Here is a 27222-nt window from a genome sequence, read left to right as displayed (position 1 = left end):
TGGCTCTGGATGTTTCTACTCCAGACTCAGTCCACTGCTTCCGCAGGTCCCACAAGGTCTGGAATCGGCCCTTCTCCACAATCTTCCTCAGGGTCCGGTCACCTCTTCTCGTTGTGCAGCGTTTTCTGCCACACTTTTTCCTTCCCACAGACTTCCCACTGAGGTGCCTTGATACAGCACTCTGGGAACAGCCTATTTGTTCAGAAATGTCTTTCTGTGTCTTACCCTCTTGCTTGAGGGTGTCAATAGTGACCTTCTGGACAGCAGTCAGGTCGGCAGTCTTACCCATGATTGGGGTTTTGAGTGATGAACCAGGCTGGGAGTTTTAAAGGCCTCAGGAATCTTTTGCAGGTGTTTAGAGTTAACTCGTTGATTCAGATGATTAGGTTCATAGCTCGTTTAGAGACCCTTTTAATGATATGCTAATTTTGTGAGATAGGAATTTTGGGTTTTTATGAGCTGTATGCCAAAATCATCCGTATTAAGACAATAAAAGACCTGAAATATTTCAGTTAGTGTGCAATGAATCTAAAATATATGAATGTTCAATTTTCATCATGACATTATGGAAAATAATGAACTTTATCACAATATGCTAATATTTTGAGAAGGACCTGTATTTTGCTCATGCCATGTCTGTCCATGTTCATGTCAATTTCTTTTGCCTCAAGCCTGATTGTAGTTTTAATTTTTCAATTATTAAACCTTTCTGCTCACTGCGCTTCTTCTGCCTGCCTGTCTGCACTTGGGTTCAGCTCTTAGAACCACACTGTTTGACAGAGGCCCAATTTTCTGCACATTTCAGGTTTATAGGGGTTAGAAAATAAATGCTGCCTTCCTTTGTTTAATTGATCATGATGATACTGAGTAAACAGCTCTGTTTCTTTCTGAGGAAAAATCTACTTGTCCTCTGAGAGGGTTCTGATGACTAGTCAACTGTCTGCACGCAACCTGCTTGTGAGAGGAGGTCTGTGGGTGGAAAGAGGAAGCATAATGTTTTCAGTGTGAAAACGGCGTTATAAAACCCACACAATTGAATGTGAGCGAGCCCTTTTTTCTGCAGAGCTGTCAGCGACACACAGAACCTGCAACAGCATTTCAGAAATGAGTCTCTATCGCGCCCAAATCCTTGGTGCTGTTGTGCTGCTGATTCTGGCAATAATTGGGTTTTGTTTGGTGGTCCTTCCAGCAAAAGAGGTGGAGATGCCTGCAGATAAAATGGTAGGTCTTTTTTTCATATCATTTAGTGATATATAATGCAATTATTCACGGAAACCCGCATTCTAGTATTATTTACTAGTATTACTTATTATTTGGTCTTTCTTTCAGTCTTATAATGTCCCAAATAGGAGCATGCAAAAAACATAAATTCTGAAACGTAAAAAGTTTCACAATAATTTTGCTTGGTGTTGTGATTATTATCATGATTATATTATTTTATATTTAAATATTTTATTAAATAATAATTCAGTCTGTTAAGGGTTGTCCTGTGAATACCATCCCAATAAGGCAGTGGTATTAGGACAATAGAGAACAGGGTGAGCCAATCTCTGGCATTACTGAACAGCAAAACTCTGCACACACATGGAATAAATTCAAAATTTTTTAGAATACAAGAATTTATTAACAAAAATAACTCAAAGTGTAACATATTTGAATCAACAAATGCTTTACTATACTAGAACAATAACTAAACTACCAAGCAAAATGAACGAATAAAGAAGATCATCTATGTACAATATGAACACGTGAACCAATATATGATGCAACATTACTATTCATATTATTTATGTTAGAGAACCAATGATTATCTTGAGGAATCTGGAAATGAGGTTCAGTTAGCTCCAAGACTAACTTAATAATTGGTATACCTATAAACCACCAATCACACTGCAATATCAGATAAGATATTATTTTAATAAAATTATATTTCAGAGAGTTATTTGCTGAATAAAACCAACATTTCGGATGACTAATTCTCAATGGTGTTTTAAGTAACAGTCTTTATTTCTTAAAATAATATTTAAGAAAAATGTATTAAGGAAATTTCAAAATTGTCGTAATTACCCCCTTTTTATGAATGAATGCTGGGTATTTGAGCAGCGAATTATTTTTGTACATATGATCGGCGGGATCGTAGTCACTTTTGAAACCAAGTTGAAGAGGTATATCCACTCACCGGCAAGGAGACATTTGCGCCTTGTGCCTCTCGTGTCCGGTTTTCATTTGAGACCCGCTCAGAAAGAGGCCGCCATGATGGAACACAATGTTTTTGTTCAATGACGTCACGGGATGTTGGCTATGACTCCTCCTCCTGGGCTGTGTTAGGCCTGAGAGGTGTAGAAAGGTTCATACTGGCCTTCGTTGTACAGTTCAGAGTCCATCTTCATCCCTGTTGTAACCCATTGCTGGGGTCCCAACAATGATTTTCAGGGCAACTGTGGCTCAGTAGGAAGAGTAGTCGTCTTGCAATCAGAAGGTTGTGGGTTTGATTCCAGCTTCCTCCAGCCATATGTCGATGTGCCCCTGGGCAAGGCACTTAACCTCAAGTTGCCTACCGATCTGCATATCGTGTATGAATGTGTGAGCGTTAGTGAGTGCAATTGGGTGAATGTGGCTCCAGTGTAAAGTGCTTTGAGTGGTCTGTATGACTGGAAAAGCGATATATAAGTTCAGTCCATTTACCATTTATTTTTGTTGAAGTGAAGGATAAAGAGAAACAGTTTATAATTGAAGAAAATAACATTTTACTGAAGTAAATGATATATTTTGTGAGATTTAGATAAAACATTTATCTGAATTTCTCCTCAGTCCATCTGACAAAAGTTGTTTTTAAACTCCTTTTTGAAACTTTGTTTACTGTTGGTCAAATAAATGTGTTACTTTTGTCAAGGTGTTCCACTCCTGAGGCACCATGGACATAATTTCTTACATTTCAAAATAGGAAACTTATTAAAAAAGTTGAATTTCTTAAATTTTAGTCAAATAGTAAGATCCTAAAACACATTTATTTTAATTTTGATGAAGGCTTTCTAAATTTCTAATTTCATTATTCCTTCTTTCAGGCCTTCATTCTTCTTATGAAAAAACTATTTTCATTTGACCTGCTAAAAATAAAAATGAAACATTTTACCACACAGTCTGTTGTTCTCCACTGAGCATGTAAGTCATAAGTGCAGTTTTCAATGTTAGTCACATTCTGTAGTGAAAAATGTGTTGTTGCACAGAACCTCATTTTGGATTTTTCTTGGACTCCTGTTATCAGTACAGATTTTACAGTTATTAAATGTATACATAAAGTGGTATGTATGTATTACTTTGAGTAAAATGGCATCCTTCATTAGTTCTGTTTATGTTTACTGAGCAACATTTCATCTGTGTACATTTAGAACTTTAGGATTAAATGCTCTTATTTTGACTGAACTAAAGGACCAGATATTTTCACATCATGATGCAGATCCAGCTAGAAGCTCACAGAGAGGGTTCCTATTGTTTTCTATCATGGCCAGGCCATTTAACTTTACCTGTAGCTCAACTGCGAGTCCTTCTGCTTTCTGTTGCTCATTATGACCCTGATGTTCTTCTTGCTGTTCGTTTAACTCTTAAAATTAACTGTAGAGCAAGAAAAAACCTGCAAGGAAAAAAGGTGTCTGGGTTGATTCATAACTGAAACAACCTTCAGCGAATGGCAACCAAAAAGGCCACGGTCTTAACCTCCTTCTTTAGCTCGAGCCATGCAACTCAGCCACATACTTAACCAAGACAAAATTTCTGCTGCCTGTTTTTCTCCATGTTCTGTTCTCTTTATGTCACGCTGTAAATTTTTGCCTTTTTGTTATTATTAAACTCTTTCATTATTAAGCTGCTCTTGAGTCCCAGTAAGCACTTTTGTGCAGCTCGTAAACCTCAAACTCTGACACAGCACTCATCTTTTTGTTCATCTCAAGGAGAACTTTGAAGATTTTGTCAGAGGGAAAATTAAAGGGAAAAGATCTCGTTTTAAAATGTCTAACCATTTCTTTAAGTTCTGTTAATGCTCTGAGACCCAAAAATGACAAGGTGACATCGTGAAATGATCAGAGAACAGACAGGCATTTGGCAAATGATCTCTTTCACATGAAGTTAGCTATTTTGCCCACTGAAGTACATCCAGTATTGCAGCTGGAGGCTTGTGAAATTGTGAAAGTTTGAAAAGCTAAGAAAAAGATTGACAGTATAAATAAAATACTGGGTTGCCCAGTGGAGCACTGTCTAAAACATGACTGTTAGGTTAACTGGTTCCTGTAAATTAGGCCCCAAGTGTGATCAACTGACGACCTGTTCAGGGTGACCACTAGAGATAGGCCACATCCTGCAAGGGTTGGGGGGATGAATTGTACATGCTAAACCATTGTAAGGGACAAATTGTCATGGACCTTGAGTATGTATGGGGCGTGTGAGTGAGTGTACAACGTCCACTGTTGTGTGTGTGGGTGTGAGGTTTTTTTTATGTGTAGGCATAAGGGTGGGAATGTGTGATTGTGACTTTTTAAATGGAGAAACCTTGTACACACAAGCGTGCTCACACTCAGAACCACACGTGTTTAGATACGCAGATTTTCTATAGCCGCAGTTACAACTAAATTCATCAGTACCGTTCATCTTTTGGTAACAATGCTGTTATAAACATTTCTGCTGGTGTAGAAGCAAGCAGGGTGTTATCTCTTTATCCTTCTTTCTCTCCTCCATTATTTTCTCCTCTCCCTTTTTCCTTTTTGCCCCACGTATCCCTCTTATTTTTTCCTTTTTTTCTCTGTGTCCAGAACAATTGAAATAATCCCAAATCAGTTTCTAATAAAGTTTCTTTTATAAATATCAAGCACAGCATTAAATTGTTTGCCACTTAGTCAACAATTCTGAGTGCTACTCTGCCGGACAAGACACGGTTTAAAAAAAAAAAAAAAGTCAAGGCCAGGACACCACACGTATAAATCCACCAAAACGATTGTGAATGTCATAGTTTTCGAAAGCTTTTGGCCCACATGCAGAAACTTCCAAGAAGCAGCTAAAATCTTTCAGAAAGTTTATTCAGAGAAAAGAGATTATGCTTCATCAGAGGGTGGCTTCGGAAAGAGAACAGATGGTGAGAATGGTGTAACTTGGAGGGGTAAGCCAACAATACATGGTGGCTTACTGGCAAAGGGCGATGATCCACTCCGGGACGGGTTACGGAATCTAGCGAGCAGCAGAGTAATGAAGGCAGAGAGCGGTTCGGTGGAGGGCGGACAGGTTGGGCAACGAGAAGGGGAAACCTGGTTATACCGGAGCTGGCTACGGTCCAGAAGTGTGGGAGCTCCAGGGGAGCCCGAGTCAGTCCTCTCAGAGGCGATCAGAAGAGGTTAGGCGGTCAGGAGTTCCAGGAGGCACCTTACAAGGAAACAGAGCGTGAGTTAGCGAAACAAAACAAAGGTTTAATCAAACCTGCCCATAAAAGAGGTCACAGTAACAAAATAGACACTAACTCAATAAAGTGACCTCACACAATCAACCGTGGTGAAGTTAGTTTTAGGTTGGAGGTTGGATATTTGCGCTCCGCGGATTCAGCGGCGTCAGCCTCCTCTTTGGGCCGGCACAGGCAGGCTGATTTTGGGCAACTGCTCTCTGCTTTCTCGCTCATCCTACACACGGTGGTTCGCTTAAGGACCGTTAATAAATGTCTGAACACAAAATTAATAACTTTCATGTCTTGTGACCAAGTGACACAAAATCAATCATAAATCATCCTGACAGACTGGAAGGAGGCACACTCATTATTTTCTGATTTAAACGCATTTTCCGATTTTGTTTTAGATAAATGATTAATATTAAAATTTGCAATTTTTCTTCAATAGCTTTAAGGTCATGTACCAGTTGACACAAAATCACACACACTCATTTTTATCTGATTTTATTGCATTTTCTGTTTTTTTTATAAATTTCTTTAATCACAAATCATGCTACAAGAGATCCTTCCTGCCCACAGCCATCAGCATCCACAACGGCTCTTTGAGGAAACCTTCATGATGAGCTACAACAACATTTAATTTCCCTTTGGGATTAATAAAGTATTTTTGAATTGAATTGAATTGAATTGAATTTGAATTCTCATTTAAAAACATTGTAAAAGTTCAGTTGTTTCACAGAATGCGCAATATAAACAATTTTATTCACATCTTTTCGGTCCTTCGACCTTTGCTACTTCCATTTGAACAATCTACTTCGACCCGCAATGAATCATGGGATAGGGTGGGCCATGGAGGACACACCAGACCCATTTCTTTAATCACAAATCATGATTTTTTTTTGTCAATAGCTTTTAGGTCACATGACCCAGTGGTGCAGAATTACTGTTAACAATTCTATTTGACTGAGTAAATGAGACACAATTGTTTTTTATCTGACTTTCATACATTTTTTATTTTTTATGTATTTCTTTCATAAAAAACTCTTGTTTTTTTTTTTAAATAGCTTTCAGGTCACATGACCTGACATATAAACCAGTAATCCATTTGTAAAGATTCTTAATAATACCTCTTTTTTTAGAAGTGTACTTGTCAGTAAAATAAATGACTTACATACAGTGCATAAAAGAACGTTGTTTGAGATTGTTGCAAATTTATTAAAAATAGAAAGGAAATCACATTTACGTAAGTATTCACAACCTTTGCTTAACACTTTGTTGATCCACCTTTGGCAGCAATTACTGCCTCAAGCCTTTTGAATATGATGCCACAAGCTTAGCACACTGGCTCTGACTCTGGCTGAGCTACTACAGGATATTCACAGGGTGGTTCTGAAGCCACTCCTTTGAGATCTTGGCTGTGGACTTCAGGCCATTGTCCTGCTGAAAAATGAACCGTCGCTCCAGTCTGAGGTCAAAAATGCTCTGGAGAAGGTTTTCATTCAGGATGTCTCTGTACATTGCTGCATTCATGTTTCCCTCTTTCCTGACTAGTCTGCCATTTCCTGCTCTTGAAAAACATCCCCATGGCATGATGCTGCCACCACCATGCTTCACTGTAGGGATAGTATTGGTCTGATGATAAGGGTGCCTGGTTTCCTCCAAACATGACAAATCTTTGTCTCATTAGACCAAAGAATTTTGTTTCTCATGGTCTGAGAGTCCTTCAGGTGCCTTTTGGCAAACTCCAGACAGGCTGCCATGTGCCTTTTATTAAGGAGTAGCTTTCATCTGGCTGCGCTACCATACAGGCCTGATTTAATAGAGTACAAAACAACAGCATACAGATGTTGCAAATGCACCTTTTTATTATATATGTGTATATTGTATATTGTAAATTTGTATATTCTGTAATACAAAAACAAAACCAAAGAGCAAAGTGTATCGGAGTCAAATTCCTTGTTTGTATGTACGAACTTGGCAATAAAGCTGATTCTGATTCTGATTCTGATTGGTGTATTGCTGCAGAGATGGTTGTCCTTCTGGAAGGTTCTCCTCTCTCCAGAGGAACGCTGGAGCTCGGACAAAGTGACCATGGGGTTCTTGATCACCTCCCTGAATAAGGCTCTTCTCCTCTGATAGGTCAGTTTAGATAACCGTCCAGTTTTAGGAACAGTCCTGGTGGTTTCACAGACTAGACTAAAAATCGTGGTGACACATCCTTAAAATGTGGAAAACTCTACGTGGTTTGAAAACATATTTTAAGAATGTTTTACCCCGATTTTTAGTCTAGTTGTCATTCATTAAATACTGGTAGAAGTATTCATACCCCATAGGTTGTTCCAGAAGTGATGCTGTACAACCACATATTTCAATATATTTTCTCTTTATTAAGTAACACAACTTGCACTGAAAAAACTATTCATACTTATTACATGTTTATCTGCTTTAATGCTGTGAAACCACAAATTACAATGCATTTTAGTGGAGTTTTATTTGATGACCAAAACAAAGTACAACAGTAAAAACACTTTGTTTGCTGCTGTTAAACTAAGCAAAACCTGAAAAGTGTGGCCTGCATGTGTGTTTAGCTCCCACCAGTCAACACTGATAGAACCATTGGGTTCTTTACAGCTTCAAATGTTTTGTCAATATGTTTCCTCCAGTTTAAGGATGTAATAATGGTTCAAACAAATCTTGGATTGTCCACAAAAATACTTGTCCTTTCTAAAACATGAATATGGTTTGATATAAACCCTGGATCACCAGTGACCTGAAGGACCTGCTTAACAAGAAAAAAAAGGAGCCTTCAGAGAGGAAGACAGGGAATTATTGAAGAGTATACAGAAGCAACTTAAAATCAAGATAAGAGACAATAAGAAGAAGCTGGAGATCAACCTCCAGCAAAACAGTATCAGAGATGTGTGGTCAGGGATGAAGAAGATTACAGGCTTCAAGCAGAAGGAAGATCAGACCAATGGATGTCTGGACAGAGCCAATGATCTAAACATATTCTTCAATAGGTTCAGTTCAGAAACAAGCTCAGCATCCTTCTCTCATGCTCACAGCCAAACGGACATCCCACCCTCCTCGGACCCACAGCTTTTCTGGCACACCTCAAATGTTTTATCTTCCACCTCTGCAATGGACCCTTCTGCTTCTACATATTTGCCTTCAACTAAATCAGAAGATGCTCATGCTCCGTTTGCCCCCCCCCCCCCCTTCCATCTGTATGTCTCAAGAAGTCAGGTGAAGATGCAACTGAAAAGCATGAACCACCAGAATAAGGCTGCAGGTCCAGATGGTGTCAACTCTAGAGTCTTGAAGGCCTGTACAGAGCACCTCTCTGGGATTCTGCAGCACCTCTTCAATCTTAGCCTGGCCCAGAAGAAGGTTCCAGTGCTGTGGAAGAACACTCATGTGTTGTTCCACTCCTTACTCCTGTCTTGTTCCGGTACCAAAGAAAACTCACCCATCAGTCCTCAATGACTATAGACCTGTTGCCCTGACATCCCACATCATGAAGGTCATAGAGAGACTCCTGTTGGCCCACCTGAGTAAGCAAACAGTAAACTATCATGACCCCCTTCAGTTTGCTTATTGCTGTGGAGTTGGAGTTGAAGATGCCATCATACACTTGCTTCAACAAACCCACTGTCTTCTGGACAAAGCCAGCAGCACTGTGAGGATCATTTTCTTTGATTTCTCCAGTTCATTTAACACAATTCAACCTTATTTGCTTTGTCAGAAACTCCAGAAGACTCAGGTGGAGGCCTCAACAATCTCCTGGATTAAAGACTACCTGACAAACAGACCACAGTTTGTGAAACTGAAGGGTTGTGAGTCTGACCAGGTAGTCAGCAGCACAGGAGCACCACAGGGGACGGTACTCTCACCATTCCTCTTCACTCTGTAGACCTCAGACTTCCAGTACAAGACAGACTCCTGTCATCTGCAGAAATACTCGGATGATTCTGCAGTCGTGGGGTGGATCAGAGATGAATATGAAGCTGAGTACAGGGAGGTGGTGGACCGCTTTGTGGCATGGTATGGAAGCAATCATCTCATCTTGAACGTGACCAAAGCAAAGGAGATGATTTTAGATTTTAAGAAAAACAGGAATTGGTCAATCTATTTTTAGTAGAGTACAGTCTATAAATACCTAAGTGTTCACCTGGACAAACAGACTTGAGTGGAGATGCAACTGTGAAGCCATCTACAAGGACAGAGCAGACTGTTCTTCTTGAGGAAGCTTAGGATCTTCAGAGTTTGCAGCAAGATGCTGCATATCTTCTATAAGTCTGTTGTGGAAAGTGTGATCTCTTCTGCCGTCATCTGCTGGGGAAGCAGCATCAGAGCCAGGGACTTAAAAAAGCTCAACAATCTGATAAAGAAAGCTGGCTCTGTTCTGGGGACTCCTCTAGAACCTCTGGAGATCATTGTGGAAAGAAGGATTCTTCATAAAATGAAGAACATTATGGAGAACCCTGAGCATCCTCTTCATCAGACTGTCCTACAACAACAGTGTCTTCAGTCAGAGGCTTCTTCAGATCTGTTGTAAGACAGACCTACAGGAGATCCTTCCTGCCCTCGGCCAACAGCATCTTCAACAATATTAACAGATCCAGTGTGATGACTGACAGATGACTCCATGTCCAGTGCCTCGACACAAACGGCACAGAATATGAAAATGCAAAGAAAGGATGGAAATGTCCATTGTGCAAGTAAGGTGCAAAGTGTGAAGTTTGTCCAATAACGCTAAAACAAAATTGTTATAAATTATTTGTTGGAAATAAAACTGTAAATCTGTTAGATTGCTTTAAGACTGTGTCTCATCTGTCATGTTTAGTAGAATGATTTAACATTAGTTTTGTGAAAGGCACATTTCCTCAAAGCTATTGACAGGAAAATAGAAAATGCAATTAAATCAGATAAAAAAAAGTCTAATAGAATTACTTAACAGTAGTTCTGTACCATTGGGTCACGTGACCTAAAATCTATTGGAAAAAAAACATGATTTGGGATGAAGGAAATTCATAAAAAAAAATAGAAATAGCATTTCAATCAGAAAATAATGAGTGTGCCTCCTTCCAGTTCAGTGGGATAATTTGCATCTAGTTTTGTGTCAATAAGTCACATGACCTGAAATCTTTTGAAGAAAAACTTAAAATTGTAATATTAAAAATTCACAAATGAATTGAAATTTTATTTAAATCTGGAAAAGATGGGTGTGCCTCCTTCTTCCCGTCCAGTAGGATGATTTGCATCCAGTTTTGTGTCAATTGGTCACTTGACCTCAAAGCCGTTGAAGAAAAATGGCAAATATTAATATTAAAAATTAATTTAAAAAAGAACATTTATTTAAATTCAAACTAAATTAGAGTGCCTCATCTTTCTAGTCTATTATAATGTTTTGACATTATTATTTTTTTGTCCCTGGGTCACAAGACATGAAAGTGAATCATTTTTTCGTCTCCTGAGTGTTTGCGTCGGACATTTATTGACGGTCCTTCAGCGAACCGCCGTGTGTAGAAGGAGCGAGAAAACAGAGAGCAGTGGCCCGAAATCAGTCTGCCTGTGCCGGCCCAAAGAGGAGGCTGACGCCCCTGAATCCGCGAAGCGCAAATATCCAACATCCAACCTAAAACTAACTTCACCACGGTACACAACCGGAGGATGAGGTATGATAGTTGCTCATCAGACCCCTACACCACTGTGACGTAATTACCAGTAACCGGAGGTGTGCGGTAACTAACTACATTTACGTAGTTACATTACCTTAAGTAACTTTAAAAAAAATACTGCTAGGGGTAGTTTTACTGCACCGTAGTCTTTACTTGTTCTTGAGTCATTTTAGATTGATGTAACTACTTTTACTTAATTTGTCATTTGATAATGATATTTATTTTTACAATTTTTTTATTTAACTAAAAAAACTGAATCTGTAGATAACGTTTTACTTCTCTAATTGTTACTGTAATAATTCTTATGTAATCTGTCTGATTCCATCATTATTACAAAATAAATTAGATGTTCAAATGAAACAGTACCTGAGTTACCTTTTTACCAACTGTTTTTTACTCCTGGGTAATTTTCCAGATGACAAATTTTTACTTCTCTAGAGTAATAATATTATGAAGTAATTCTTCACTTACTCGGTGCACAATGGCGCAAGAAGGTCCTGGGTTCAACTCCTAGCGGGGGGTCCTTCTGCATGGAGTTTGCATGTTCTCCCTGTTCGTGCATAGGCTTTCTATGGGTACTCTGGCTTCCTCCAACGGGCCAAAAACATGACTGTTAGGTTAACTGGTCCCTCTAAATTGCCGTTAGGTTTGAATTGATGTGTGCATGGTTGTTTGTTCTGTTTGTCTTTGTGTTGCCCTGAGATGGACTGGGAACCTGTCCAGGGTGTACCCCGTTTCTCACTTGTAGATTGTTGGAGATAGTTACCAGCTCCCCCACAACCCTGTACAGAAGAAGTGGGTAAAGAAAATGAATGGGTGAATGGCTCTACACACCTTGGCTAGTAACTCAAAGTAAATGTGTATGGGAAAATATTGCTAACTAATTTCAAGTGTGCTGAAAATAAAGGTGAAAAAAAAATATACTCTGCTTTAATAATGTGTGGCTGTGTGAACTGTCATCTCAGTCACGTTATTCAATCAGTAGCTTTATAACAGTACGGACACCTGTAGCAAGTTAATACTAAACATCCCAGGTGGGCATGGCAACCCAAGACCTGGTTACTTAAATGGCATCATTCACACAAGGCAACTTAAAGGGCTTTGAAGAAAAAATGGTAATACATTTCAAAAAGTACATTAAAAAACAATACAGTAAAAATAAATTCATTTAAATGTATGAATGGTATGAGGTAAAATGAAATAAAATAGATATTTACAATTAATAAAATGAACTGATAACTGACAAAAAAAACAACATTTTGCCTTTAATTGAAAGCTATGTACCTCTTCCTAAATGTTTCTGACATTAAAGTCTTTGTCTCTTTCAGTATGGCATTGTACTGGATGCAGGGTCCTCCCACACCTCCATGTACATCTACAAATGGCCAGCTGGCAAGCAAAATGGTACTGGGATTGTTACCCAGCACAGTGAATGTGAAGTACAAGGTGAGCACATCATGTTGAAACTGCTGACCAGATCTGAGCCAGACTGAAAGTTATGTTTGGACATGCAAATTAGCAGAAATAAGCAGAAAAATGAAAAAGTGCAACATACTAATGTTAGACATCTGTCATGCCCACTTGGTTCAATGCCAGCTACACTTTGTCATATCCTCATTGAGTGCAAGGTAGGTCTTTCTCAAGGTCAATACACCTAGAGACATCACCAGGTACTTACTGTAAGCTTGGAAATAAAGCTGGTTCTGATTCTGCTCAGTTAAGAAGTCAAGAGTAACAGAATTTCTTGCATCTTAACAAAACTTCAGTTTAAAAATGCCATCGCAGTCAATTTTAATACTATTGTATAATTCTCTTATCTGCAGACAAATTTGCATAAGATGGCTTTTCATATAATTAATCAATTACCATTGACCTTTTATGATTTTGTTGAAACGTGCTTCTCAGACTTAAGGGGAGACTCAGATGTATTCAGTGTGGTCCTCTGTGACAGGTACTTCAGTAGTTAAGGGTCTCTTCATATTGCCAACTTTAATCAGACCCTTTATCTGCTGTCAGATTCCACCCCTAACCTTTGAAGACAGTGATTTTTGCAGATGATTCATCTCGTTGGCTTCAGTGATTTCACTGAAGTCTTGAAAAATGGTCCTTTGTTGGGGAAAGGGTTGATTGTTCATTTGGAGAGAGTTGTTTTCCCCAAAGAAGTAGTTTAAGTTCCTCATTTCTGTTCCCAAGAACTGACTCTATAGAGAAGGAAGCTGATGGGGAGATGGAAGCAGTATCTGCAGTATGTCAGTCAGTCAGCCATTTTCTACCACTTATTCCATAGTGGGTTGCGGGGGAGCTAGTGCCTATCTCCAGCAGTCTATGGGCGAGAGGCGGGGTACACCCTGGATAGGTCACTAGTTCATCGCAGGGCAACACACAAACAACCAAGCACACACTCATTCATACACCTAAGGGCAATTTAGAGTGACCAATTAACCTAACAGGCATGTCTTTGGACTGCGGGAGGAAGCCGGAGTACCTGGTGAGAACCCACGCATGCACAGGGAGAACATTCCCGGCCGGGAATCGAATTCTTGCTGCAAGGCAACAGTGCTACCAACTGCACCACCGTGCAGCCCTTGCAGTATGCACTCTGCAGTATGTTAATGTAAAAATGAAAACAGAGCTAAGAGCTTAGGGTTTTGCCAATCAATCACTGTTCCATCCATCCCAGTGCTCACAGGTTCTGTTTAGTAAGCAAAACAATGAGACTGAGCAGAATTCATTCTTTTTCATTTCATATACAGGTCCTTCTCAAAATATTAGCATATTGTGATAAAGTTCATTATTTTCCATAATGTCATGATAAACATTTAACATTCATATATTTTAGATTCATTGCACACTAACTGACATATTTCAGGTCTTTTATTGTCTTAATACGGATGATTCTGGCATACAGCTCATGAAAACCCAAAATTTCTATCTCACAAAATTAGCATATCATTAAAAGGGCCTCTAAACGAGCTATGAACCTAATCATCTGAATCAACGAGTTAACTCTAAACACCTGCAAAAGATTCCTGAGGCCTTTAAAACTCCCAGCCTGGTTCATCACTCAAAACCCCAATCATGGGTAAGACTGCCGACCTGACTGCTGTCCAGAAGGCCACTATTGACACCCTCAAGCAAGAGGGTAAGACACAGAAAGAAATTTCTAAACGAATAGGCTGTTCCCAGAGTGCTGTATCTAGGTACCTCAGTGGGAAGTCTGTGGGAAGGAAAAAGTGTGGCAGAAAACGCTGCACAACGAGAAGAGGTGACCGGACCCTGAGGAAGATTGTGGAGAAGGGCTGATTCCAGACCTTGGGGGACCAGCGGAAGCAGTGGACTGAGTCTGGAGTAGAAACATCCAGAGCCACCGTGCACAGGCGTGTGCAGGAAATGGGCTACAGGTGCCACATTCCCCAGGTCAAGCCACTTTTGAACCAGAAACAGTGGCAGAAGCGCCTGATCTGGGCTACAGAGAAGCAGCACTGGACTGTTGCTCAGTAGTCCAAAGTACTTTTTTTGGATGAAAGCAAATTCTGCATGTCATTCGGAAATCAAGGTGCCAGAGTCTGGAGGAAGACTGGGGAGAAGGAAATGCCAAAATGCCAGAAGTCCAGTGTCAAGTACCCACAGTCAGTGATGGTCTGGGGTGCCGTGTCAGCTGCTGGTGTTGGTCCACTGTGTTTTATCAAGGGCAGGGTCAATGCAGCTAGCTATCAGGAGATTTTGGAGCACTTCATGCTTCCATCTGCTGAAAAGCTTTATGGAGATGAAGATTTCATTTTTCAGCACGACCTGGCACCTGCTCACAGTGCCAAAACCACTGGTAAATGGTTTACTGACCGTGGTATTACTGTGCTCAATTGGCCTGCCAACTCTCCTGACCTGAACTCCATAGAGAATCTGTGGGATATTGTGAAGAGAACGTTGAGAGACTCAAGACCCAACACTCTGGATGAGCTAAAGGCCGCTATCGAAGCATCCTGGGCCTCCATAAGACCTCAGCAGTGCCACAGGCTGATTGCCTCCATGCCACGCCGCATTGAAGCAGTCATTTCTGCCAAAGGATTCCCGACCAAGTATTGAGTGCATAACTGTACATGATTATTTGAAGGTTGACGTTTTTTGTATTAAAAACACTTTTCTTTTATTGGTCGGATGAAATATGCTAATTTTGTGAGATAGGAATTTTGGGTTTTCATGAGCTGTATGCCAAAATCATCCGTATTAAGACAATAAAAGACCTGAAATATTTCAGTTAGTGTGCAATGAATCTAAAATATATTAATGTTAAATTTTCATCATGACATTATGGAAAATAATTAACTTTATCACAATATGCTAATATTTTGAGAAGGACCTGTATTAGTTTATTTATGCACACTTAACCCCAAACATATTAATACTCCTGGCAGATTTAGATTTCAAATTATTTTCATTCAACTCAAAGATTTGTTTCCGATCAGAAATGAGGGGGACATCTCTGAAAATATCATAAAACAATTTAAAAATAGTTAATAATATACATATTTTTTATATTTATAAAGAAAACGGCATCATAAAAAACTTGTATACCTTTCTCAATTATCAGTGGAAAAATCTAACAGGTATTACAGTAGTCAAACCCTTCTGGTAATTGCTGAGCAGCTTTTTGCATGTCTCCACTGGTATTTTGATGGTTTATCTTAGGTAATGAGATCCAAGTCTTTGAGGTTGGAAAGCCTCCCTGCCATCACCCTAATTTCTAGCTCCCTCCACTGTATCAAGATTCAACTCAGGACACTGATGCTGAACCTAACCCTGCCAGAGGTATGAAGTGTTTTGGACTAAACTGTAGAGACTGGGCATTTGATGTCAACAGAGGATGAAGACTAGTCCCCACATACATCACATTCATAGATTAGCTTGTAGCCATAGCTAGCTATTTTAAATTATTTGTCCCAAGGTGGCCTTTTGGTTACATAAAAATATAAAAACAGTCTGACAAGGTTTAAAGCATGAATACAAAACAGAGTAATACACTCACTGAGACCCAACAGTTTATAAAAACCAAACAGAATTCCATCAAATTAATACAAAAGACAAAAAAAAAAAGCATTCACGACTACAGAACTGGTCCTTCCTCAGAAACTGCTTCCCTTTTATCTTGAAATGAGGCCAGAAATATTTCAGATTTATTTGGAAAAATAAAAAGTTTATTAATGCCCACTTAGATTGAAGCCTGCTTTTCCCAGGGAGGTTTTATGTGAATCCACTCCACAAGTTCCTGAACCAGAAGTTCTAAGAAAATACAACCTGGAAAGCATTAAAAAATCTAGTTGAAGTTTGAAAATCTTTCACGTTCATCACATTCAGTTTCTAAATAACATGACAGAGGTATATAATCCAGGAAACTTCCTGTTAAAAAACATTTTAGTCACTTGATAATATATAATCCTCAGTGGTTTGATTGTTGTAGGTGCTGCTTGTGACTAACAGTTTACAGTAATTTAAATTAGAAAACAACGACTAAAAGCATTCAATCATTTACAGCATGAAATGGTAGACAATAACTCATTAGTTTAACAGTATGTAAGTTTGCCTTTGAAGCTTTGCTTAATATCTTGACATGTTTTAAATGAGAATACAAAACAACAAGATATTTTACTTTGGAGATTTTTAAAACAATTTTCCAAATTGATCATTTTTAGTGTTAATCAAAGAATGGGCAGTAGAAGACAAACAAACTGACACAGTTTTAATTACATTTAACATGAGACCTGACTTATCAACCATGATGCAACAGAGTCAATAGAGATACAATGTCCTTAACAGCTACATTTAAAACAGTATCATTAGCACATAGCTGCACACCTGTACCAGAAGAAAAAATTGTGGCAAATCATTTTACATAAACCAAAAAGAAGTGGTCCCAGTATTGAGCCTTGGTGTACCCCTGTATTTTATGACAATCCGCTGATCATGATTAAGATCAAGATTTGATTTAAACCCCTCCTAACCTATTTTGGAATATTGTTTAGCTTAAAAAATTTATGTTTGATCATTTTTAAATACGCTTTTTTCTATTTGAAATGGGGTGTCTAACTACTTCCAAAGAGGAGGCCTTCTGACAGACATACCATTGATTGAAGGAACAAAGGAAGAGGGTTTGATTTGCAAACAGATTTTCATATACTTCTTAACATCTATGAACTATGAACTCAAGTCACTTTTTTTATTGCCTCAAGTTCCCCCCTTTAACCCCCGACTGTCTAGAAGGGAAGAACAGTCACTTTCACTTCCTTTGTGTCATCAAAAGTAACAATTCTCTTTATTTTAATATAGTGATGCAGTGTGTTGTGAAAGACTTGACTTCCTAATAGCTTGCTCTGCCAGGGTGCCTTAGTCATTCTAAGTGGTTCCTTTTTTTGATCAAGTTTGTTTTTAATTTCCTTGGAAACCACATCTTGTTATCCTTTAGAACAAGGAAGTTGACACTGAGTTTGTTTCTCAGCACAGCTGCTGTCTTCTTCTCTCCCAGGCGGAGGGATCTCCAGCTACGCCGGCAAACATGGTGGTGCAGCCAAGAGCTTGGAGGGGTGTATGAAACATGCCCTAAAGGAAATTCCAACATCTAGACAACACCAGACTCCACTGTGCTTGGGTGCCACAGCTGGCATGAGGCTCCTGAAGTTAGTATATGATTCCTTAAATACAAAATATAATTTCTTTCTGCTTTTTGAATCACTCCCATTTTTTTATGTTCAAATGTCACATTAAAAAACATCTTGAAATGATTTTTTTTTATTCTTTCATTAACTCTTCTCATCTTTTATAGTATAGTCAATCAGACAGAGTCTGAGCGGGTCCTGCAAGAAGTAGAAAAAAAATTGCGCTCTTACCCTTTCCTGTTTAAAGGGGCAAGTATCCTGAGTGGGCAAGCAGAGGGGGCATATGGCTGGGTAACAGTCAACTACTTACTGGAAAACTTTGTCAAGGTAACTGGGATTTTTTCTGAAACCTTTTCAAAAATGATCTTGTTAGTTAGAGGGATTCATATTAAAACAATCAAAGCAGCCTCTTCCTTCTGCAGGTAGAACCATAACACACACATATTGACATAAAAAACTGAAACAGACTGAAGAAATTACATGGAGATGCGAACACACCTACCAGGTCAAGCAGATGTAGCTGTTTGAACCTTTTGTTGCAACAGGACATATTTTCTTAATTTCTACCACAAATGAGGCAGGTAAAGATGTGGTTAAAGAGATGGAGGAAACATTTTTCTCACTGTGAGCTTGGATCCTTTCTAAAGGCTTCTCTAAAGGTTTAAAAACATTGGTGGTGTGAGATCCATCTTTGGTTTTCTAACATAAAACGTGCTGAACTAAACCACCCTGACTGAAGTCCAGATATCTGCTGTGTCTTGCCACAACCCAGTGCTGCCTGCCCAATGTTCTGATCCGTCTTTATGGACATTTTAGTTATTTTGAAACTGAGAACTATGCTGGTAAAACATATTTTTCTGAGTATACATCACATCACTGGATGGTCCTCCAATGTGTCCTGGGACGGGTCACGCCCAGACTGCCGAACTAATGCAGATACCTCTGAAGGTGGTCTGAAGAAAACCATACTCAGTGTGTATTAAGCGTGTTCACACCTGTATTAAACACCATCCCTCAGGTGTCCCTTAGGACACAATGGGATCATCAGTAGTGAAGGGGTCCTAATTCTAACTCAGTTTTTTGTGAAAAAGGCTTAAATCAATAAGTGACGCTGTAGATTGTAAAATATAATGAAAATGAAGATAAAAACTTTAATTTGATTAAAGTTCAGAGTATCAGACTGTACATTTATAACATAAAGTCCACACAAATATGTACTGTACTCTTACTGAACTTATACTATATCTGGTATGATTGCATCCACTTATTTTAATAAATAAGAAAAAGGAATAAATGATTCAACACAGCGACCAATATCGGTTTTTAGATAAATGTCTGCCACTACATCAGAAACGGACATAATTTTTCCAGTAACACGTGATGCTCTCTTTGTATAAAACTACTTGTAATACTTTTGACCATCAGTTTCTCGACTCATTAACGTTGTATTTTATTATAATCTTTTCTGCTTTTCAGTATGGGTTTGTGGGACACTGGCTGAATCCAGGAAGAACCACAATTGGAGCCTTGGATTTAGGTGGAGCTTCCACTCAGATCACATTTCAGACTTCACAAGAGTTGGAGAACCAGGAAAATCTTATGAAACTGACCCTTTATGGACAAACCTACACATTGTACACCCATAGCTTCCTGTGCTATGGTCAAGACCAGTTTATCAGGAAACTGTTAGCTCATCTTATCAAGGTATTGTTGGAAAGTGTAATTTCACCACATTTTGTTGTAGAGACATTTTGTTGTATATCACATCCACAGTCATAGTAGGAACATGCTCTCTTTCAGTTTCAGGGCTTTACATATAGTGACATAAGGACAATGATGTGGTCTTTACCAGTCTATAAAATGATTTCTATTTAATCTTACATGCACAACAGCATAAAACATTCCACCATTTAAACTGTTCTTAAAGAGACAAAAACTGTTTGACACACTAAATACAGGGGTTGGACAATGAAACTGAAACACCTGTCATTTTAGTGTGGGAGGTTTCATGGCTGAATTGGACCAGCCTGGTAGCCAGTCTTCATTTATTGCACATTGCACCAGTAAGAGCAGAGTGTGAAGGTTCAGTTAGCAGGATAAGAGCACAGTTTTGCTCAAAATATTGAAATGCACACAACATTATGGGTGACATACCAGAGTTCAAAAGAGGACAAATTGTTGGTGCACTTCTTGCTGGCGCATCTGTGACCAAGACAGCAAGTCTTTGTGATGTATCAAGAGCCACGGTATCCAGGGTAATGTCAACATACCACCAAGAAGGACGAACCACATCCAACAGGATTAACTGTGGATGCAAGAGGAAGCTGTCCGAAAGGGATGTTCGGGTACTAACCCGGATTGTATCCAAAAAACAAAAAACCACGGCTGCCCAAATCACGGCAGAATTAAATGTGCACCTCAACTCTCCTGTTTCCACCAGAACTGTCCGTCAGGAGCTCCACAGGGTCAATATACACGGCCGGGCTGCTATAGCCAAACCTTTGGTCACTCATGCCATTGCCAAACGTCGGTTTCAATGGTGCAAGGAGCGCAAATCTTGGGCTGTGGACAATATGAAACATGTATTGTTCTCTGATGAGTCCACCTTTACTGTTTTCCCCACATCTGGGAGAGTTACGGTGTGGAGAAGCCCCAAAGAAGCGTACCACCCAGACTGTTGCATGCCCAGAGTGAAGCATGGGGGTGGATCAGTGATGGTTTGGGCTGCCATATCATGGCATTCCCTTGGCCCAATACTTATGCTAGATGGGCACGTCACTGCCAAGGACTACCGAACCATTCTTGAGGACCATGTGCATCCAATGGTTCAAACATTGTATCCTGAAGGCAGTGCCGTGTATCAGGATGACAATGCACCAATACACACAGCAAGACTGGTGAAAGATTGGTTTGATGAACATGAAAGTGAAGTTGAACATCTCCCATGGCCTGCACAGTCACCAGATCTAAATATTATTGAGCCACTTTGGGGTGTTTTGGAGGAGTGAGTCAGGAAACGTTTTCCTCCACCAGTATCATGTAGTGACCTGGCCACTATCCTGTAAGAAGAATGGCTTAAAATCCCTCTGACCACTGTGCAGGACTTGTATATGTCATTCCCAAGACGAATTGACGCTGTATTGGCCGCCAAAGGAGGCCCTACACCATACTAATAAATTATTGTGGTCTAAAACCAGGTGTTTCAGTTTCATTGTCCAACCCCTGTACACCTGATTCATTAGTTTAGAGAACTATTTTTACATAAATAAATTTAGACTTCAATGATTTCACAATGCAGAAATTGTCCTCTGCATTTAACCCATCCCTTAGGGAGCAATGGGCGGCCATTGTTCAGCACCCAGGGAGCATTCGGCGGCAAAGGGTCCTCTTCAAGGACCCAGATTGGAAGGCTTTAGGATTTGAGCCAGGTTACTTGTGGCCTCTCCAGGAGACACAGTAGCCCCTTTCAGATTATACTTTTGTTCCATGTTGTTCAGGTGTTCTTTAAGTGTGACATGGTATTGGAGGTTGAAGTCCTCTTTGAGAGCTAGTAATAAACAGGATTGTAAAACTACATAGTGCAGCAGCTGCACAGTGTGCTGTTGCAGAGCAACGGAAACAGATGATCCTCCAGTATCCACCTGATCTAAAAAATTAGGATTACCCATTTTTTTGTTTAAAGCAAAAGCACTAAATGTTTTTGGATGTCCTGCATGAGGATCATGCTTTGGGTTATAGGCCACACCCCTTGGTTCTACAATCCCCGCTGCAGAACCTGGTACTGTGCATTATAGCAAAACATCTCTACAGGTCCTTCTCAAAAAATTAGCATATTGTGATAAAGTTCATTATTTTCTATAATGTAATGATTAAAATTTAACATTCATATATTTTAGATTCATTGCACACTAACTGAAATATTTCAGGTCTTTTATTGTCTTAATATGGATGATTTTGGCATACAGCTCATGAAAACCCAAAATTCCTATCTCACAAAATTAGCATATTTCATCCGACCAATAAAAGAAAAGTGTTTTTAATACAAAAAACGTCAACCTTCAAATAATCATGTACAGTTATGCACTCAATACTTGGTTGGGAATCCTTTTGCAGAAATGACTGCTTCAATGCGGCGTGGCATGGAGGCAATCAACCTGTGGCACTGCTGAGGTCTTATGGAGGCCCAGGATGCTTCGATAGCGGACTTTATCTCATCCAGAGTGTTGAGTCTTGAGTCTCTCAACGTTCTCTTCACAATATCTCACAGATTCTCTATGGGGTTCAGGTCAGGAGAGTTGGCAGGCCAATTGAGCACAGTGATACCATGGCCAGTAAACCATTTACCAGTGGTTTTGGCACTGTGAGCAGGTGCCAGGTCGTGCTGAAAAATGAAATCTTCATCTCCATAAAGCTTTTCAGCAGATGGAAGCATGAAGTGCTCCAAAATCTCCTGATAGCTAGCTGCATTGACCCTGCCCTTGATAAAACACAGTGGACCAACACCAGCAGCTGACACGGCACCCCAGACCATCACTGACTGTGGGTACTTGACACTGGACTTCTGGCATTTTGGCATTTCCTTCTCCCCAGTTTTCCTCCAGACTCTGGCACCTTGATTTCCGAATGACATGCAGAATTTGCTTTCATCCGAAAAAAGTACTTTGGACCACTGAGCAACAGTCCAGTGCTGCTTCTCTGTAGCCCAGGTCTGGGGAATGCGGCACCTGTAGCCCATTTCCTGCACACGCCTGTACACGGTGGCTCTGGATGTTTCTACTCCAGACTCAGTCCACTGCTTCTGCAGGTCCCCCAAGGTCTGGAATCGGCCCTTCTCCACAATCTTCCTCAGGGTCCGGTCACCTCTTCTCGTTGTGCAGCGTTTTCTGCCACACTTTTTCCTTCCCACAGACTTCCCACTGAGGTGCCTTGATACAGCACTCTGGGAACAGCCTATTCGTTCAGAAATGTCTTTCTGTGTCTTACCCTCTTGCTTGAGGGTGTCAATAGTGGCCTTCTGGACAGCAGTCAGGTCGGCAGTCTTACCCATGATTGGGGTTTTGAGTGATGAACCAGGCTGGGAGTTTTAAAGGCCTCAGGAATCTTTTGCAGGTGTTTAGAGTTAACTCGTTGATTCAGATGATTAGGTTCATAGCTCGTTTAGAGACCCTTTTAATGATATGCTAATTTTGTGAGATAGGAATTTTGGGTTTTCATGAGCTGTATGCCAAAATCATCCGTATTAAGACAATAAAAGACTTGAAATATTTCAGTTAGTGTGCAATGAATCTAAAATATATGAATATTAAATTTTCATCATTACATTATAGAAAATAATGAACTTTATCACAATATGCTAATTTTTTGAGAAGGACCTGTACTTTAGTCTTTTCTGTCCAAAGCACATTGGTTTATTCAACCTTTGAGCTATGCAGCCATATTGTTGGTTTGTTTCTCTTTTTGTCTTGGCAGACCTTCCAAAAAAGCCACACCTGTACAGTCTATTTCTAAATGTACAGTTATAAATTGTAACAATTAATGTACTAACTGAGGCCTGTAGAATATGTCCAGGGAGTGTTTCCCTTAGAGTTTTTGCAATCTCTCTCTGCAGTGCTTAATTTTAGCTGAAGGTGAATCTGTTGGGATTTTCACAATTGGGAAAATTAACAACTGTCTTAAATGGTACTTTAATGGTCCTCCACTTTAGAGTGGAGTTCATATTTTCTGGAACTGTCCTGATAACCTTTGCCAGACTAATGGGTAGGAACAGTTACCTTTCTGTTTTCATTGCTAAAATCTTTCTTTCTTGGCTTTGTATTCACATACAGTTGCACCAACTTCCAAAATCCCTGCTATTATAAAAGTGTCCACACTTGCTAATTAATGATCAATAAATCAATTGCATTTGACTAGACGCACCTGCCTGCTTACATCCAATTGAAGCAGTCAGTGTGTTCTGTTTGTCACACACAGCTATTCCATTTTGGCTTTATTTTCATTGCCTGAATAACAGTAGTTCGGTCTCTGGTGTTCTTCCACTTAAGGTGAGATTTAAGTTAACTTTAAAACAGGTTAAAGACCACAGGCCAATAGAATGTTTGTTTGAAAAATTGAAGCATACTGTTTGTTCCGATTTCTTTGACATTTAATTCCACCTGCATTGCTTCAATTTAATTTATTCCCATAATGCACTGCCAATTCCAGCAGTTTTCATGGTATATTACAATTTTACTATCTATAAAAAAAAAACAATATGTCGCTGACTAGGTTTGGCAGTTTCTTTTTTTTTTTTTTTGTAACATTGATCTTTTTTCCCAATTTCAGACACAAGGTGTGGAGGCTCAAGTGTTCAACCCCTGCTATCCACCAAAGTTTACTATTTCCACAAAGCTCGGGGAAGATGTGTTTGATTCTCCTTGTACGGAGAAATACAGGCCAGACAATTTGGATCCTCAGATGACTGTAACAGTGGTGGGCACAGGAAATTATCAGCAGTGTGTCAACAATGTAACGGAGATCTTCAATTTTACCAAGTGTTCCTACTCAATGTGTTCCTTTGATGGAGTGTTTCAGCCCAGAGTGACGGGAAGCTTCATGGTGAGATGGTGTTTTAAATACAAACATGTTAGGGTTCATTTACAGATCCGACATTTGGTTTCAGACTTGCCTTCTTTACCTTTATTGCACCTAAAAAAAGACACCTTGACATTTACACAGTTTGTTGTTTGCTGTTTTAAAGACTTGAGTTTAGTGTAATCATTGTTCTCGCAACGCTTCAACTCCCGATAGACAGTCAGCAGAATAGCACATTAGTGTGGGGTGATTCGTACTAAGATGAGACTTTACACAGGGGAATTCTATTAATTAGTTGACATCTGATGTTATTTAGGGATAACTGAGTAAATGCAGGTGAATACAAATGCATAACGCTTTTTTTCCAATTTTGATCAGTACCATTAAAGAATCTTCCACATCACTATTACTTGTGTTCATATATGAAATAATTTCCCAAGTAATAGAAACAGCTATAAAACGTTTCCTAGTTTTACAAGTGGAATTGTAAACTGTGAACAGTTTAAAAAAGAAAACTCTTTTCTAAAGATTTCTGATCCATCATTTTGACAATTCTGCAATGGTTTTCATTCTGAGGACAGGTGACCTCCTCCAAACCTTATGTAGAGTAAGATTTGGATTGCATTATTAGTTTTTTTTCCCACTGTAACAAAAATTAGTATTTTTCTGGTTACATATTCAATCACAGGCAAGACAGCCTGACTGACAATCTGAATCTTTGTGGAACAGCAAAAGAAATTAGCATTTCTTCTAGTCAGGATAGCAAGAATGCTTTAGAAATGCTAAAGTCACTTTGTTTCTTAATTTCTTCAGTTTTGTTCAAGTAGTTTGGAAGACCATTCAATCCTGCACTGTCCCCAAGTCAAGAAATTAATTTGACATTTTCTTAGATTCATAATAAAATATGTAAATGCTGATGTTTCTCATCATATAATTTGTTTTACTGAACCCACTGTTATCATTAGACAGTGAAAAATTTGCCAGCTGAATTCTTTAAGCTCCTTCTACTCCCATCAAAAGCTATATTTGACATGGTTAACCCTTATAACTTTTACGTTGTCCTAGGAACACGATTAACATTCAGAGAACTGTGATGAACAGTTGTACTTCCTTTTCAGGAGAGAAGTCTCAGTTAAATTGGGCAATTTTTCCTTCTCTATAACCTGTGTCCCTAATGAAATATACTTCCGGGATCTGTTTGGTCCACTACAATATAGACAGGCAATTCTTTAGGCAATTCTTTACTATTCTACTATGTACTTACTTCTAAAATCATTAAACCTTGTGATGAAATGTATTGTTGCCTCATTAATGCTGATTGGCATCAGGAGTGTTAGTACAGCATTATTACCTTAAAGTTGCATTTTTAAGCTTTTTCAAGGTCAAGATAAACTTTATTATCCCCAAGGGGCAGTTTGGTTTTCAGCCAGCAGAGAACAAATGCAAAGAAAAACCAAAAAAAATGAATGCAATTGACATAAATGCAAAAAAAAAAAAAAAACATTTTTTATTTAACAAGGATACAAATACAGTCCACTATGACCTGTCAAGTTAAATGAGGGGAAATGCTGCTGGCAACAACTGAATGCTCACCCTCTACCGATAATCCACATAGCCCTGTCTTTTAGTGTTTAACCCTTTCTCTCTCCTAGACATGGCGATTGACTGGGCTTTTACTGTGACTAACTCTATGTGCTCTCTTTCAGACTCTAACCTTGAAAACTGGCTCAGAGTTTATCTGTTCTTTCTTTCTAGATGAAACGACTAAAGGAGCTACATCCATTAACATTTACTTTTCCTTCCCATAGAAAGTACTCCTGGATCAGTGCTTCTTTGTTCTCTTTGTGTCTCTGCTCTGTTCTCTCAAACCTCCAGTCGATCGTGGCAGATGGCCGCTCACACTGGTTCTGGTTCTGCTGGAGGTTTCTTCCTGTTAAAAGGGAGTTTTTCCTCTCCACTGTCGCTACATGCATGCTCAGTATGAGGGATTGCTGCAAAGTCAACACCAGTGACTGTCCACTGTCTCTACATGCTCATCTGGGAGGAGTGACTGCTACAAATCTCTTGACTCAATGCAATCTGCTGGGTTTCCTTGGATAGAAAACTGTTTATCCAATTTAAATAAATAACTGAATCTGACTGCACTGTTCAATGGTTAGGATTAATTGGAATGTATGTACCTGAGACGACGTGTTGTGAATTGGCTCTATATAAATAAACTGAATTGAATTGAATTGAATTGAAATGAAGATTTGTACATTTTTATATCGCACTTTATTACCATATATTATTACCATGTAAAAAAAAAGTTATGCTGATGAGAAGCCTGCTCCTTTTATTGCTTTCTGTTCTATTATTCAGGTTACCTTTATGTTTTCATTTGTTTTAATAATTTTAGCAGCATTTTTTCATTTTGTCTGTTCTACTTTTTTCCCTTTATATTGTTTGCAGCCTTTGGTCAGTTTAAGCATGCTATATAAAGCAATTTCTCAGTGCATTGTTTTTCCACAGGCATTCTCAGCTTACTACTTCACTCAGAAATACATCAAAGAGATCACCAACATAACCCTCACATCTCCCAGTCGTGCGGTGGAAGCAGCCAAGCTCATCTGCAATATGACCATGGCTAAGGTATTACTCTCTAGCCATATACTGTAGGCCATTCAAAAAACAGAAGAAATTTAAAACTAAATGGTGCTGATTGAGATGGTATTTCTATTTACAGATTATAGACAAGACAAAGGCGGAAGAGAAATACATGAAGAATATCTGCACTATGTCTAGTTTTGTCCAGGTCCTCTTAACCAATGGGTACCATTTTGATGAAGCTTCCTATCCTTCTATTTCTTTTCGGGAAAAGGTGAGAAGTAAACAAAATAAACACTCAATGGTATTTTTTGCT

General features: G+C 39.2%; 1 protein-coding gene across 2 annotated transcripts in view; it reads left to right on the top strand.

Annotated features, from left to right (window-relative positions):
* Positions 1 to 1056: 1056 nt before the first annotated feature.
* The window catches only part of LOC124877277 (ectonucleoside triphosphate diphosphohydrolase 2-like), a 28032-nt gene continuing 1866 nt past the window's right edge, over positions 1057 to 27222 (top strand). The window contains exons 1-9 of one of the 2 annotated variants that reach the window (XM_047380357.1): positions 1100 to 1221; positions 7448 to 7561; positions 12432 to 12549; positions 17621 to 17771; positions 17918 to 18077; positions 19227 to 19454; positions 24072 to 24344; positions 26832 to 26951; positions 27046 to 27180. In XM_047380357.1, coding sequence (XP_047236313.1) covers positions 12471 to 12549; positions 17621 to 17771; positions 17918 to 18077; positions 19227 to 19454; positions 24072 to 24344; positions 26832 to 26951; positions 27046 to 27180 — 1146 coding nt within the window. In that variant the 5' untranslated portion in view covers positions 1100 to 1221; positions 7448 to 7561; positions 12432 to 12470. Of the gene's footprint in view, positions 1222 to 7447; positions 7562 to 12431; positions 12550 to 17620; positions 17772 to 17917; positions 18078 to 19226; positions 19455 to 24071; positions 24345 to 26831; positions 26952 to 27045; positions 27181 to 27222 lie in introns of both variants that reach the window. The other variant, XM_047380356.1, reaches the window with a different exon arrangement.

Source organism: Girardinichthys multiradiatus, chromosome 12 (assembly GCF_021462225.1).
Source record: "Girardinichthys multiradiatus isolate DD_20200921_A chromosome 12, DD_fGirMul_XY1, whole genome shotgun sequence".
Taxonomy (NCBI): domain Eukaryota; kingdom Metazoa; phylum Chordata; class Actinopteri; order Cyprinodontiformes; family Goodeidae; genus Girardinichthys; species Girardinichthys multiradiatus.
The sequence above is the reverse complement of the archived record's forward strand: the minus strand, read 5'-3'. Positions and strand labels throughout refer to the sequence as shown.